The sequence below is a fragment of the Hermetia illucens genome, chromosome 3 (genome assembly GCF_905115235.1).
Source record: "Hermetia illucens chromosome 3, iHerIll2.2.curated.20191125, whole genome shotgun sequence".
Classification (NCBI taxonomy): Eukaryota; Metazoa; Arthropoda; class Insecta; order Diptera; family Stratiomyidae; genus Hermetia; species Hermetia illucens.
The window spans coordinates 63,042,553-63,056,395 of record NC_051851.1 but is presented as its reverse complement, the minus strand read 5'-3'; the positions used below and the strand labels follow the sequence as shown (position 1 = coordinate 63,056,395).

Below are 13,843 nucleotides of genomic sequence, written 5' to 3'. Positions count from 1 at the left end.
CTCCAGATAGGAACACAAGCACCTATGTCGGGCGGATTCAAACTCGGGACACTAGACTAAGGGGTTGTCGCGCATCCAACTTGGCCATCGTATTTTCAAACATGACCCGGTTTCTCCTCACAGTCTAATAAGACTTTCCCAATTTTATGCAATATGCGGTCTAACATTTGGAAAAAGATATATCTCAATATCAAACTGAGTCTTTTGTACTCTGATTTATGAGCATATTGGTGGGATTCATGGGGAAGTTTGCTTGAAAAATTAAGAAAATGCTTCTATCACAATATAAACCAGTAATTTACCCTACGTCTAAATGATGCAGGACAGATGAGAAACAATAGCAACAGGTGGATAGGCGTCGTAGTTCCACTGTGTTAATAATATCATTAAATTTCCTCAGAAAACATTGCTGGTGAGAAATATTTTGAGCAATATTTTAACACACCGTTCCTTGAAAATTATTTATTGGCAAATATCCTACGGGGCTGATTAAAATTTCCTGGACTTCCTTTATATAAATTTATTTTTAATAACTATAGATAGAAAACTTCATTCCCTTCAGAGTAGTCTCCTTGGGGGCAATATGCTTTTTCCCAGCGCCGCATCTACTGGAAGGCTCTCTGGAAGTGGTTTTCAGGCTTTTTTGATTGTTGGGAACAGAGACAAATTTCCTGGTGTCAGATCTGCTGAGTGTAGACGCGACTATCATTGTATTCCTGGTTCAAAAATCACGGAGCGTGAACCCACAAGGGCGTTGTCTCCGTGCGGCACCCACTGTTTACTAGTCCACATCTCTGCAATATTTTTTCTGGCAGCGTCAAGCAAATTTCTGATGATTTCCACCTAACGGGTGTGATTAATTGCGTAAAAAATAAAAATTCAGAATCGTTTTCTTTACTGAATATTTTCATTGTTTGCAAATATACATATTTTTGGGTGACTTCTTGTCGGTTTCATCAGTACTTAGGTTTAATGGGAAATGAAATCCGGAATTGTTTTGTTTATACTCACTCTTGTGGGTATCGGGAGTAAATTAGAGCCTCGTTGACTCTCCTTCCGATTATTTGTCTTGCCGATGGAAACGGATGTTATAATTGTGCCTACGAGTGCGTCTACTGATGAATTGGAAGAGCCAAGAGTAACCGCTGTATATATCCCTGTTGAGAAGTTCATCCTTTGGTGTTCCATAAGCAAATAAATGTCCACACTTTCAGCCACGTCTAACTTTGTTGTATCTTTTATCTGCTTCCCCAAACTTATGTTCTCCCTGGAAAACATGTAGTTATTTAGGACTATATGTTCTACTACGTTCAATTTGAAGACCGTCGCACCCTTTTTTCCGCCAGCATTGCTTCCTTCAGGTGTTCTTCAAGACATGTTTCCACGTTCCTTTCGGTTTGTCCGCTGTTTGCAAAAATTTCGAATATTTCTGATTTGTACATTTGATCGATTAGATCGTTGCTTGATCCTAGAAGAGCTAGCTGTTATTTCTGCGAAAAACGACATCCAAATCATGTTTCTCCAGTTTTCGTTTCAACGAAAGAGAAATTTCGTTGAATTCCAAAACTATTCTCCGTCTGGGCTGTTGATGCGGAGTCAGCTTGGTGAGCGCTTGTTATTGAAGCCGTCCTCTTTCATTTGCTGATCAGGCTGCTGATGGTCCCGTCGGTGTATCCATCCATTCTGGCGGACTCACAAATGTGCTTCGTCTCTTTCATCGTGCCCTCCGAAGAAATAGGAAGGGCTAACATTCGGTGGATCGTAAGGTTGAAAGAGGCAACTGACGGTGTCCGTGGGTTTCCCTAGATCTCCAGATCTAATTTCTATTGATTCTTCCTGAACAGCAGAATTCCAGGGTGAACTCGATACCGGGATGCAGTCAAGCGTTTTTTTTGACATTGTTTTTCTTGATGATAACGCAGATACATACCTCTTTCAAAACCTTGGCATCAGGTCGGCCGAGACTAACTTTGTTTCCAGGTTGGCTATGAGGATTTCATTGATGAACGGGACATGGGGTTCCCCATCAAGGCTCCTTTTAACTGTTTATAATATTCACCCTAAAAGTAAAGTAGTTTTCCTCCATAAAGGTTTGACTAGCTTCATATGTTGTTTAACCTTACTTTCCCATTGTGTGCCTTCTCGTTGTTGATGTAGGTAATCCTCCACTTGAGCAGGTGCTTCTTGAATCGGGACACTCGGAAAAATAGCCTTGATATCGAACGGTATGAAGACTTTATATTCTCCGATTTCCCTAATCAATTGAAGAGCCTTGAAGAATTCACTTGAATTGAATTAATTCTTCTCAAAGAAAACCATGAGTATAGCTTTGACATGGCATTTCGCTTAGCGAAAGAAAGAGAAATTTTCCCAAATCTTGCGTTGTCTGGATCTCCAACTTTTCTTCGCAAAGAAAACCACGAAATCGCCAAAGACGCAACATACTATTCACTAACAAAACAGCTGTTATGGAATTTCAGAACACCTTATCAACTTTCATCTATCGGAAATGACATTACGTTCACTTTTTTGGTAAAGGTGGTATTTTGATAGGTTTTTGTAATAATAGTGAGATTTGCACCAGTTTTCGTCTGGATGAGAAACTTTCCTTAAAGGGAGCAGAAAATGTTGTTCTTGACCCGTTTGGGGCTGGTTAGTATCCTTCTAGTCTAGTTAAACAATCTTTCTACTATCTGACCTTCCATATGCGGTCTGGCGCTATATCAATGAAAAACGTGGTCTTCTAATGGAGTCTTTTAGATAAATTTTCAATTACAAAGGTTAGTAAATATTATCTCATGATAAGTTTTATTATTCGTGCTTTCGATGTACGATCTATGGCCGTCACATGGGTGAATTTAAATCAGTTAGTTATCGCGGCAGCGCTTCCATTTTAGCTGACGTTTTATGGGGTAATAATTGTTACCCAAAATGAAAATTGTGGAAAAGAAAGCTCATTGTTTTGCCTTCACTCCACTGCTATAGCAGCTATATTTTCTGTTTAGATACTTAGTCCAGTTTATTTCGACTTTCAAACTTCAAACTTAGTTCCGATTTATTTCATCACCTCCTTTTACGGACGCAGTGTTTAGATCTCAGAATTCCGTCTATTCAGCCCCGACCACTTTTATAGGGGTTTGCTCGTCGGGGAGAGGCACTAATGTTATCATTTATCTTTTTCTGTAAAGTTGTTCTTCATTATGAACGATTGTTTGTAAAAGCTTATGGCGAGTATTTGGTGTCAGGCTTTACCAATATATTCTGAAAGCTTTTTTCATTAAAGTAGTTTCGATGCCGATGCAGTGAATCGCGAAATGACCGCATTGAACGGCATAAAAACTCAGTGATGAGCTTATCTGAAATCACAGAAACTTCGCAACTAAATGCAGCTCCATTCTAGATAATATGATTCATATTACACAGCTACAAGTGATGCAATTTTTTTTGCTATTTGTCTCTTAGGCTTCAGGATCTAAGAAAGACACTCAGTTACCCAAAATGCATATGGTGTAACTGGTTCACTACCAAACTTACAATGAGGAGAAATGATAGAGGGAAGTCATAGTAGGTTTTAATACTGTGATCTTTACTGACGGCTCCAAAATGAATGGTGGGATCTAAGCGGCGGTCTAGTCGGAATCGTTCGGATTCTGCGAGTTGTTTCGTCTAACGACTGACGATAGCGTTTTTTAAGTAAAGTTGTTGACAATTTCGGAAACGTGCCGATTGCTGAAAAAGCATCTAAGCTATTATCGGAACATAGCAATTTGTACAGACAACTAAGCTATAACAGTTCACTACTTTACCTAATGGCATCAGCGTGTCACACTGAACTGGGCGATCTATGTGATCTGTTCAGTACCTTCATTATTTCCGTTCCCAATCACAGGGATACAGCCGAAAATGATGGAGTTGATGTGCTAGCCAGATTCAGTGGGTCAAGATATGACTCTTGGCCAGGTCGAAATTCCGGTAGATTTTCTGCCATTTCCTTACTGTTAAGAAGTCAATTGGTAGGCCTTGCCACCTGTGCCGCATTGAGAATTCTGCCCTTATATCGCCAAAATATATGTTGAATCAAGGTTGTCCGCAATGTCGCAACTGTGGAAAAGACGAAGAAACCTTAAACATTTCACACGCAATTGTTGGTCTCTAGTGAGAGCCAGACAGGTCTTTCCTGGAATATCTCAGAATTGCATCCGGAATCGTTAGCTTATTTAATTGATACTGCTTGAAAATTAGAATAAGGGAAGTGCCTGCTATATGTAGGTTTCGAGCGAGTTTGAGTTTGCGCCAGCGTTTTGCAACGTAAAGTAAAGCAAGTACATCAAATTAAAAATCATACTTGCAAATTTTCAGGCGATAGGAATTTGCATAAAACCTTAACTAGGTACAATTTAATTGCTTTGTTGAAATGGTTTGTGTACATTGATATTACGGGTGAAGTTTTACTACCTCCCATAAGCAATGCTTTCGTTCCGCTTCCTGTAGTAATGTAGGGAAATTTTTCCTGAAGTAAATTCAAAATAGTCTTTTCCTATACTATAAATTTGAGCTCTTTTTTGGCCCAGTGATGTAAAAACATTAACAAGACACGCATTAGAGTGGGCACATGGGTAATTCTCATTCGCTGGAAAGCATCCCCGCACTTCCGACCCTGTCTATTTAAGTATTAGTTCCTTTGGTGGCTTATCTCCTTGAATGTTCATAATTTTAATTACAAAATTCAGTTTTATCTTGACTGAACTGGCAGCGCGTACGTTTGCCTTCTGGGCGTCGTTCAGACTTCTAGTATCTGTGTTGAATTTGGTGTACTATCGCACCTAGGACATTTCGGTGAACCAATCAGTTTAAAGTGGTACAGTTGTCTTATAGAAGTCTCCATATTATGTAAGAAATTGCGTCATGTAGTATCTTGTTTGCCAGCTATTCAACCTAATCCTTTCCATAATATTAGGGGTAAGTTTATGCCTCTATCGACTCTTCGGGAATCCTTCACATTTGCACTGCTAGTTATTTAATGTCTACATCCTAGGCATTCCGCTTTCTCCAGTGCGATAGATACATTCTCCACCGATTTAAGTGGACTAGGGTTGAGGCATTTAGATCGAATTTTACCCCGTTGAATATCCTAAAGATTTTGCAAACTTTCAGAATCATCATTCGGTAGCAAAATTTGTTATTCGGTTCTGTGAGCTTATCAAAATCTCTCGGCGTGCTGGTAACGTATATACCAATGTAAATCGTACTACTCCAACTATTAGTAATCTAAGCTGTGTTCCTGACATTTGGCATTATTCGTGCAAGTACCACAATGGCATTGTTTGCTTTTTTCCAGTTTAAGGTTCCTCACCTCCCTTCCAAATATTTGATAGCTGCCTTCGAAATGATCGCATAGACGTCGATCTCCACTTCCATTATCTTTCCAGCTTGGTTTGATCCAAGCTTCATCTTTCCTACTATCTTCATACGTCAAATCTGTATCTTTTCCATGTCACTTGTGAAAACTGACTGACACTGTATTTACTGGAGACATCGTCTCCGCGTAGTAGAAAGTCCTCCGACTGGTAATTCTAAATCAACCTCGCCAAGTATGCTGAATTACCTATTGTAGCAAATGTTTCTTCGATTTGTTGATGTTTTGCAAAGTGGGCCGAATTTTCACGTTCAATCTTGACAGCTGCTTGCCACGTCCACAACGTCCCTCAATTTGTTGTAGATCCATTCCATTATATTCTTCATGGTGTCCAGCAGGCAGATAGGATTAGGTTGGATCACATTGCCAATTTTTGCTTTATTCTCTAGGCTTAAAATAATGCATTATTTTAGGCACCTTCGAACATATTTATATGTGTAAGCATGTGCGTGTTTTGCGAATGCCACCTGAAGCTTTGTTGCATTGATCCTCCCAAATATTTTCCTTAGCTTCTTTAAGGTGACCAGAAGTTCCGGTGGAGATAATGGTGGCTGTTTTCTTTCCGGAAATGTTCGGGTTAGCTATCTGTAGCAATTTTTCCGTCTTAACCTTTCCATCCCAACTTATTAACTATATTTCATCTTTCCTACAAAGTTGCTTGAGAGAATTCCTTTTGTTCCTCCATAAGGCTTCATTCAGTTACTTATACGCGTTTTCCTCTTAATAATAATTGTTGGCACAACAATCCATATTGGATCAGGGCCTTGAAGTGTATTCAAACACTTCATTCAAGACGGTAACGGTACACTACAGTAAACTGTAGGAGGCAATGTGATTTGACTCAGGTACTCATTCACAGCTGAGTCGACTGGTATCCGACATCCAGCCAGGATAACAATTCCCAGTGCCGCCAGTGAGATTCGAATCGCGATCTTCCGTTACGACAGCCCAGCGCTCTAACCACTTGAGCCCACTCTTTAAGGGTTGGTATATTCGACTTGAATGTAAGTATACGGTCTAGAACGTTGCGATTGCGATATTCATTAGAAGGACTACGATTATTAAGTACTTTGGTCGCTTTCTGGACATAGTGGCCTTAAGGTGTACGGGAGGTTTTGCGATTCATCGCGAAATTCAAATAATTCTTTCGCGCGGTTGCGTCCAGCTCTACATCGGTTGCGGGGACTTCGAAGTATGTGTCCTCCTCATATCCTTTCATGGTAAAACTGAGCAACCCACCGCCCATACTATAAGCTGGTTCTGAGTGAAATTATGCGTTTCCAACGATTAATTATTGAAATAATAAAAACTTGTTGATTCTTTTTTGTTGGTGTGAATATTTATTCTTGCAAATGCCGATATTTCGGGAACCCCTTGTTCCCTTCATCAGTGCTAACAAACTTGCAAATACCGATATTTCGGGAACCATTTGCCCCCTTCATCAGTGCTAACAAGTTTGCAAGGATAAATATTCACACCAACGAAAAAGAAACAACAAGTTTTTATTATTTCTATAAGCTGATTGTATTTTGATTTGTCTACAGATTACATGCTGTTTATTGTGGGTATAGTGCTCATTAACATGAATTGACGAATATCATGTCCTTACTCGGCTTGTTTTCACTTTTTCTGCCGCCATTTTGGGTTTGTTTCTTCGGAAAAGAGACTTAAATTACATAAAGGGATAGGGGTTATCTTGGTCGCGGATCTTTTCTATATAGCTCTGCTGGCAGTTATTTTTTTTAGACTATGTCGTATTATCTGGTGGGTATGTTGGTCTAAAACAATAACTAATGACGAACTTAGTCGGTGTTTGGACCAAAAGTCTGTTGATTGGTCACATTAAAGAAAAGCGACACCTGTATTGGAGGTCATGCCGTGGAATGGAACTGATTACCTCCGGATGGCCGACGAGTGGATCGCCCTAGAACTTTGGTAGAACAGTGGAGGAGAAGTGCAAGTGTCTGACAAAATTATGAAGGCAGATGAAACACATTGTTACTAAACGGCAGCGATGTGTGTGCTCGATGTGCTATGGTTAATTTAGTGGTTTATGGCAACCATATATATTATTCGGGGAAGAATGCATGTACATGAACGGTTAGGTAGTTTTTTTGTGCACGTTCAACTTTGCTAATTGCTTTCCCCGATTGCTGTGAATTCTGCAAAGAGGATAGAAAAACGATACTTAATCTGAGGTTTTTCGTTCTGAGGGACTATTGTATAATCTGTCATTTCCTCACATTCCGCTGAATTCGCTGCTATTATCAAAAATCCTCTCTGGAAGTGATTTTTAGCAAAGCACATGCAAATTTCTGTTGTTAAGTGAACTTATCGCTGTAGTGAAACAGATGGTGATAAATAGGTTAGATGCCACGCATGTCAGGCCTAAAATAGTTAAAGAGCGAATTGAATCTCAGAAAGATCTTTGCATATCACTTTTTATGAACAGTTTGTTTTGGTTCGTTCTAAAAGTGTCGAGGTAAAGCGCTTCTACGACGATCAGATCTTTTCTGTAATTACAGAGGATCAGAGGATATCTCATTTGCAAGTATGAAGATAACATCGATGAGGTAGATTTGGTCATTTTGCTTTCCTCAAAGTACTGTTCCATGTGTAGATGCCCGATCCAGAAAAGTCATAAAAGGGCGTGGGACGGCTGCCACCGTCAACAGTAAAGACCCCCCCCCCCCCCCCCCCGAGAAGTTTCATTTGAATATTCTGCAAGAAATCCTTATCGAATTTGGTTCCAATTGGTATGTTTTGATTTTTTTTTGGAGCTTTAAGAGTTTTGGAACGTCAAAACAGGATTTCAAATCAGAGGCCATATTTTTTTGCTAGCCAATGCAACTTTCTCAAATTACGCATTAATCTGGATGGGTCCACCAGTTTAGTGTTCGCCAGAAGATAGAAGTACCTTTTTAGGCTCAGGTTCAATGGTGTAAGCCTGAAACATTCGGCTGTTATGACTTTTCTTGGAATCATCGTTGTCAGAAAGGGAATGTATTGTTGCAATTCCTAAAAATGAAACCCTGACTTGCATTAGCCGGATTTTCATATCCACCTTCGCTGGACTAGGTTTAAAACGTTATTAACATGTGCCAAAATCCGGGATTTACCGCATTAACATTGACTAGTGAAGAGCCGCCAACCAGTTTTGGCATTTTGTCAAGGAAACATTTTATCAAGCAAGATTTTGTAAATAATTCAATTGCCCACTTTAATTTCCAATAAGTAATGGTGCCTCATTTAGTTGTTAGGGAGATTTATGGCTTATCGAACACTTAACAGGATTCATGTTTAGGGCTGTTAGTTTGTATGTTTTTCAAATTTTCTTCTACGGTACATGAGGTTCATATCGAATCCCTTACTGTACATCTTTTAAAACATGAAAACACATGCTAGTTTGAAAGTTTTGTCTTACCCATTTCTGCTGGAAACTTAAATCCTTAGATTTCGATGAAGCCTCTTTCATGATAATTCACATTTTGATACCTCTGAACTCTTTCTTACTTTTTCCATATCAGCTGCTTAAGTGAGACTGTTTTCATTAAAAGGAAATTTCTAGTCCTTCGAATTTCGTCCTGAATTCACTATCGGCTGTCTGGGTGTTAAGTACGAAGGGGTAACTTGGCATCATATATCCCAACACTTGGCTACCAACTGCGTCGACGCGAAACTTCTCTCTGCCGCACCACAATTTTTAACCATAATCACTTCCGCCTATGCGCCTCTCGCATCCTTAACGTCTTAGTTCGTCAAGACTTTATCCGACGATATTTACATTTTACTGGTAGCCTGGCAAGAACCCGTTCACCCTCAGACGGGACGAAAGAAGAAAAATTTTTTAGTTGCGACACACAGTCTGTGAGTGTGTCGTGGTCCGGTGGTCGTCGTCATCGTCGTCATTACTGTGAAGCGTTTCCATACGGCGCGGCGGTAGGTCCGTACATCTTCCGTTTTCTTCCGAATGTGTTTCCGCATAATATCAGTGTCTTGTAAGTAAAAAAAGTTGAAATAACATTGTCCCAAGTTCGTACTTGCCTGCACCGCAGCTTTTAATCGTCATTGGTTCCGCTCAATTTAATAGTTGGCTCATGTCGCGGGATAACAATAACATTATCCAGTTGTGGAGAGCTTAGTGCAATTGAAACGTACAAACGCTCGCTCGAATCGGTATCCTTGACGGCGGCTAGAAAACGGGTTCCGTTCAGACTCGGCTCGCGTGGGAAGGCTCTCGTCGCCATCGGGAACTTCCTGGGAAATTACACAACGTTGCTGCTCCTTCGAAAATGCAGTTCGCAGTTTGAATGATGTGTGTGTTTTGGTTTCTCTTATTTCCATCATATCTTTTCAGTGAAAATAGAGTATCTCAATAACCAGGAGAAAATAGAAATTCAGAAGTTTTCAGTTTAAGATAAAAGTTTTAAAAAGTTCTCGCCAACCACTTAACCAAATAGTTCATATGTTACCGAACTCCGCTCGATCGCTCCACGATTTTGGATGATAGTCGGCGAAGTTTCTGCAAAAGAGGTATTCGGTTTGGTACTTGTCCGTATTGCGCGAGGTTGCTGCTCTGGTATCGACATTCCGCGAGCTAAGTTTGAAACCTGAAGAAAGTATAGTGCCGTTTGCGATTCCGTGTTTACGGTCCGTATTTCGGTTGCGGCTACTGCGATTGCAATGCCCATATCGACTACAACAGTGACTACACTGGGAGTCTCAACAATTTCTTCAACGCCGACTGTCAATATGCTGGCAACATCAGTTGCGACCGTTGTGGATGACGTCTCGATCAGTAACAATGTATCAAGTTCGACTTCAGTAGGCGTCACATCTGCTGTTGTTGCACCTCAGAGTAGCTGCCCCTCATCATCGTCCTCGATCACAACTTCATCAATGGCGGCGGGTTCATCAATATCAGCAGGGCCCACAGCCCCCACTACGTCATCAATAGATGCTCTTGACGCCAATTCTTGCAACAATATTATTACAACTCCTCCTACACCGACAATCTGTATTGGAGGCGGGGCTGTAACCTCGAGCAATTGTGACGATTTACTCACAAATTCTATGCTAAACGGCGTGGCCGCTATTCAGCAATCTCATAATATAGTAGTAAACAGTGGAGTTACGCTCCTGGATTGTAACGATTTGAAGTCGCCGATTGATCAGCAACAATCCCCGCAATCACAATCACAACCGCCCAAGATTAGTGATTTGAATCTAGGATCTGTCACATCAAACGGAGGCCCCGGAAACAATTCTTTAGCCAATATATTGATCTCGCCAGCTGGATCTGGCGGGAGTGGAGGCTACATGTCGCACTCTGATCACAGCGGCTCAGTAGGGATCGGTAGCGGGAATGGCGTAAATGGAGGGCGTTCCAATACTCCTCTCTGGTCAACCGCTGGTGATGATACAAATCATCTCTCAATGAATGGATTCGGAAGCTTCCCAAATTTCTCCACTCCGCCTATGTTCAACGGCGGGGGTGCTGGTAATCTCTCAGCCGGCCTCTCACATCAACAGCAACGACGTGCAATAACCGCATCACAGCAAAGTTTTCCACATCATGGACTTTCCCCCAACCGCTCAGCTCCACTTCTCCAGACACAACATCAACAACAACAACAAAATCAGCAGAAAAACATGTTTAACAACCCATATCCTACTTGGTCAAATGCAGCGGTCGTAGCAGCTGCAGCTGCTGCCCAATCTGCTGCGGCTGCCTGGTCGGCCCAACAGCATCCACAATCGCAGCAGCAAAATCAACAGTCTCAGTGGAGTCGTGGACGATCTGTGCCGAATTTGAATCCTCCGTTGAGCGGTAATAGTGGTGGCGGTGGAGGCGCCGGGTTGATGTCGCAACGCAAACCAAATTCCCCAAATCCTGGGCCGTCACAGTCACCATTTAATGTTTCGCAATCTGGAATTACTGGCATATCGCCATTGAAGTATAGACGAAGCACTTCGTTCCCGGGAAAATCGGCATCGCCGGCTGGATATTCGTTGGATGTACCCACAATCGACGATGGACGAGATCCCTTCTTGGCTTATCAGGTAATGTGTCCTTTTTATTCAATTATAGTTGTACTTTGAACAATGAGAACAGATTTTTGAAATTCTATGAAATTGGTAGGCCAGACAGGGATATCTCGTTAGGCTTATTTGAGTTGAATTCAAAGACGGCGAAAATTGCGTAACTTTCTTTCTTCCCTCATTCGAAACAGTATTCATACCTACAGTGCTGATGTTTAGTTTTGAGTAGAAGTTACAACGTTTACTTTGGTAATGGAAATATTCTCTGTTTCCTCAATTCATCAAGGACTAACACAGAATTGCTACTTCAATATCTAACGAGAAAAAATGATGAAGGCTGTGTATTCCACTTTTGTGTCTATTCTTACCAATGTAAATTTCCAAAACAATGATTACATAACAGCCTTTCATTTGAAATAAGTAAAAACTTATGATCCTTGACAAATCGGGCTGCAAAAACCACATAGATCTAAGGACTTATAATATTCGTAATTGCTTTACCAAAGGAGCAATAATACGTGCAGAATTCTCGCAATTCTCTTTTATATTTGGTGAATAGCACCTCAAAAAAGTCAAATATTTCATAACTTTTCTATTTAACGTTAATTCCAAAAGTGGACTTTTATAGAAATTGTTTGCTATCAGAAACCCGAGAGACTGCAGACTAGTGAGTATCTTTGTGAACTGTCAAAAGCGTTGAATAATTGACTTTATAAAGTTAGCGTAGAATTGACAGAACTCATTTTCCTATGGAAGGCGGATTTTTGTTTTGACTCTCAGGCATAAAACACTAAGGCAAATTGTTAGTTACACGGGAAATTCGTCCCCGTATCGTATCGTACAGGGTATGATGGTGCTAAAAGAGGACGTTATAGTTTGAACAAAATAAAAAACCTCTGACAACAGATTTTCAAGTAGAAGTGGATATAATGGATCATGTCGACACATTACTTTTGCAAGACGTGGAAATTAAAAATTAATTTTCCTAGTTGTCCTCCTATAGAACCAGATAATTGGAAAAAAGTAAAAAGCAAATGAAAGCGGAGTTGCTAGTTATTCTTGATTTTATGTGTTATTGCTAATATTGGAATAAACAGGGCCTACTGCTTTCAGATAGATTTCTTCTTTTTCAAACAAATTTGCATAATCACCTAGATCTAGGTCATCCACTCTTGATATGTTAATTTATCATGAAGTTAATGTCGCTACTTTTAGCCCTTAGACCATTATTAGACTATTCAGCAATAGTTTCGAAATCACCGGGTTAAAATTCCGCCTATCGATTCTTTCGATTTATTTCCCAGCCAGGCTTCATAGCATCATTGCGTATCTGCCGTATACCTATGCAGCAGATGTTTCTTAACATATATTCCTATTCTGTCTTATAGAGTTCCCCATCATTTGGGTCTTTCAAGTTATATGTTGGGCTGTATTTTTTGCCCGAGCTTCCTGGAAATGCCTTCCCTTAACTTTTTGTTTCGAGAATTTCTTATCATTCTTTTTTCTCTGTTCAGGAGAAGAAACGGATGGGTTTGAAGTAATACTCAGAATACGAGCCAAGTCGCCTAATACTGTGCCTCTCCACCAGTAATAACTCGTAATCATCCTTGTGAACTTTTTTTTAAAATTTTGCTTATTTTACTGGGAATAGTCCAACAATGGACGCTTATGCTCCCACGGGGAGATACGTGATACTCCATTGACGAGCTACGGGTACCTTTTATCACCTAAAAAGGGAATCTTCTGCCACTTCCCATTATCGCTCCTTTTCCGAAGTGATATTGGCCTGTATTAATTCGTGACTTCGAAATATGAGGGGAATCCAAAAAATGAGAATTCCAAATTCTCACTTTTGGCACAAAGGCACTTGGTCAAACGTTCACTATAGTGCAACTTATCCTCTTGATACCTGCTAAAGTCGTCGTGGTGTTCAGGAGTCAGACTGTGGCGCGTGGGACAAAGTAGTAAAACACACTGAAAGCCGTATGCGCAGGAGCGTTGTCATAATACAGACACCACCACTCACCTGAATTCTATAAACTCAGTTTTTACTTCAAACTTTAGCGCAGCGTTTTCAAAGCGAACAGATAGCATTGTCGTTGATTCAATATCTGTTTTTCAGGAACTTATTCTGAGCTTACGAACATTTTATAATCGACAAACACAGCAACAGCCTCTTCCCGTTCAATTTCTCCTACCGAGCTTTTTTAGGCGAGGTGAATTACTTCCATTTACTTGATTGCTATGTGGCCAGAGCATCGGTGATAACATTGTTGAAGATTGGATAGTGCATCCTTCCTTCATCTCAAATGCGATGGACCCTTTGATCTCCAGTAAGAAATTTGGTCATAGACCTTGGTGCCACTCTTCGTGTTTTCAAATCAT

The 13,843-nt window shown here is 40.5% G+C and overlaps 1 protein-coding gene across 3 annotated transcripts in view; it reads left to right on the top strand.

Annotated features, from left to right (window-relative positions):
• The window catches only part of LOC119653268 (cytoplasmic polyadenylation element-binding protein 2), a 575,423-nt gene that overhangs the window by 16,490 nt on the left and 545,090 nt on the right, over positions 1-13,843 (top strand). For all 3 annotated transcript variants that reach the window (XR_005249669.1, XM_038057890.1, XM_038057889.1), the window contains exon 2: positions 9,774-11,479. Coding sequence is in view for 2 of the 3 variants with exons in the window: in XM_038057890.1 (XP_037913818.1) it covers positions 10,100-11,479 (1,380 nt within the window). In the remaining variant the exon portion in view is untranslated. The remainder of the gene's footprint in view (positions 1-9,773; positions 11,480-13,843) is intronic.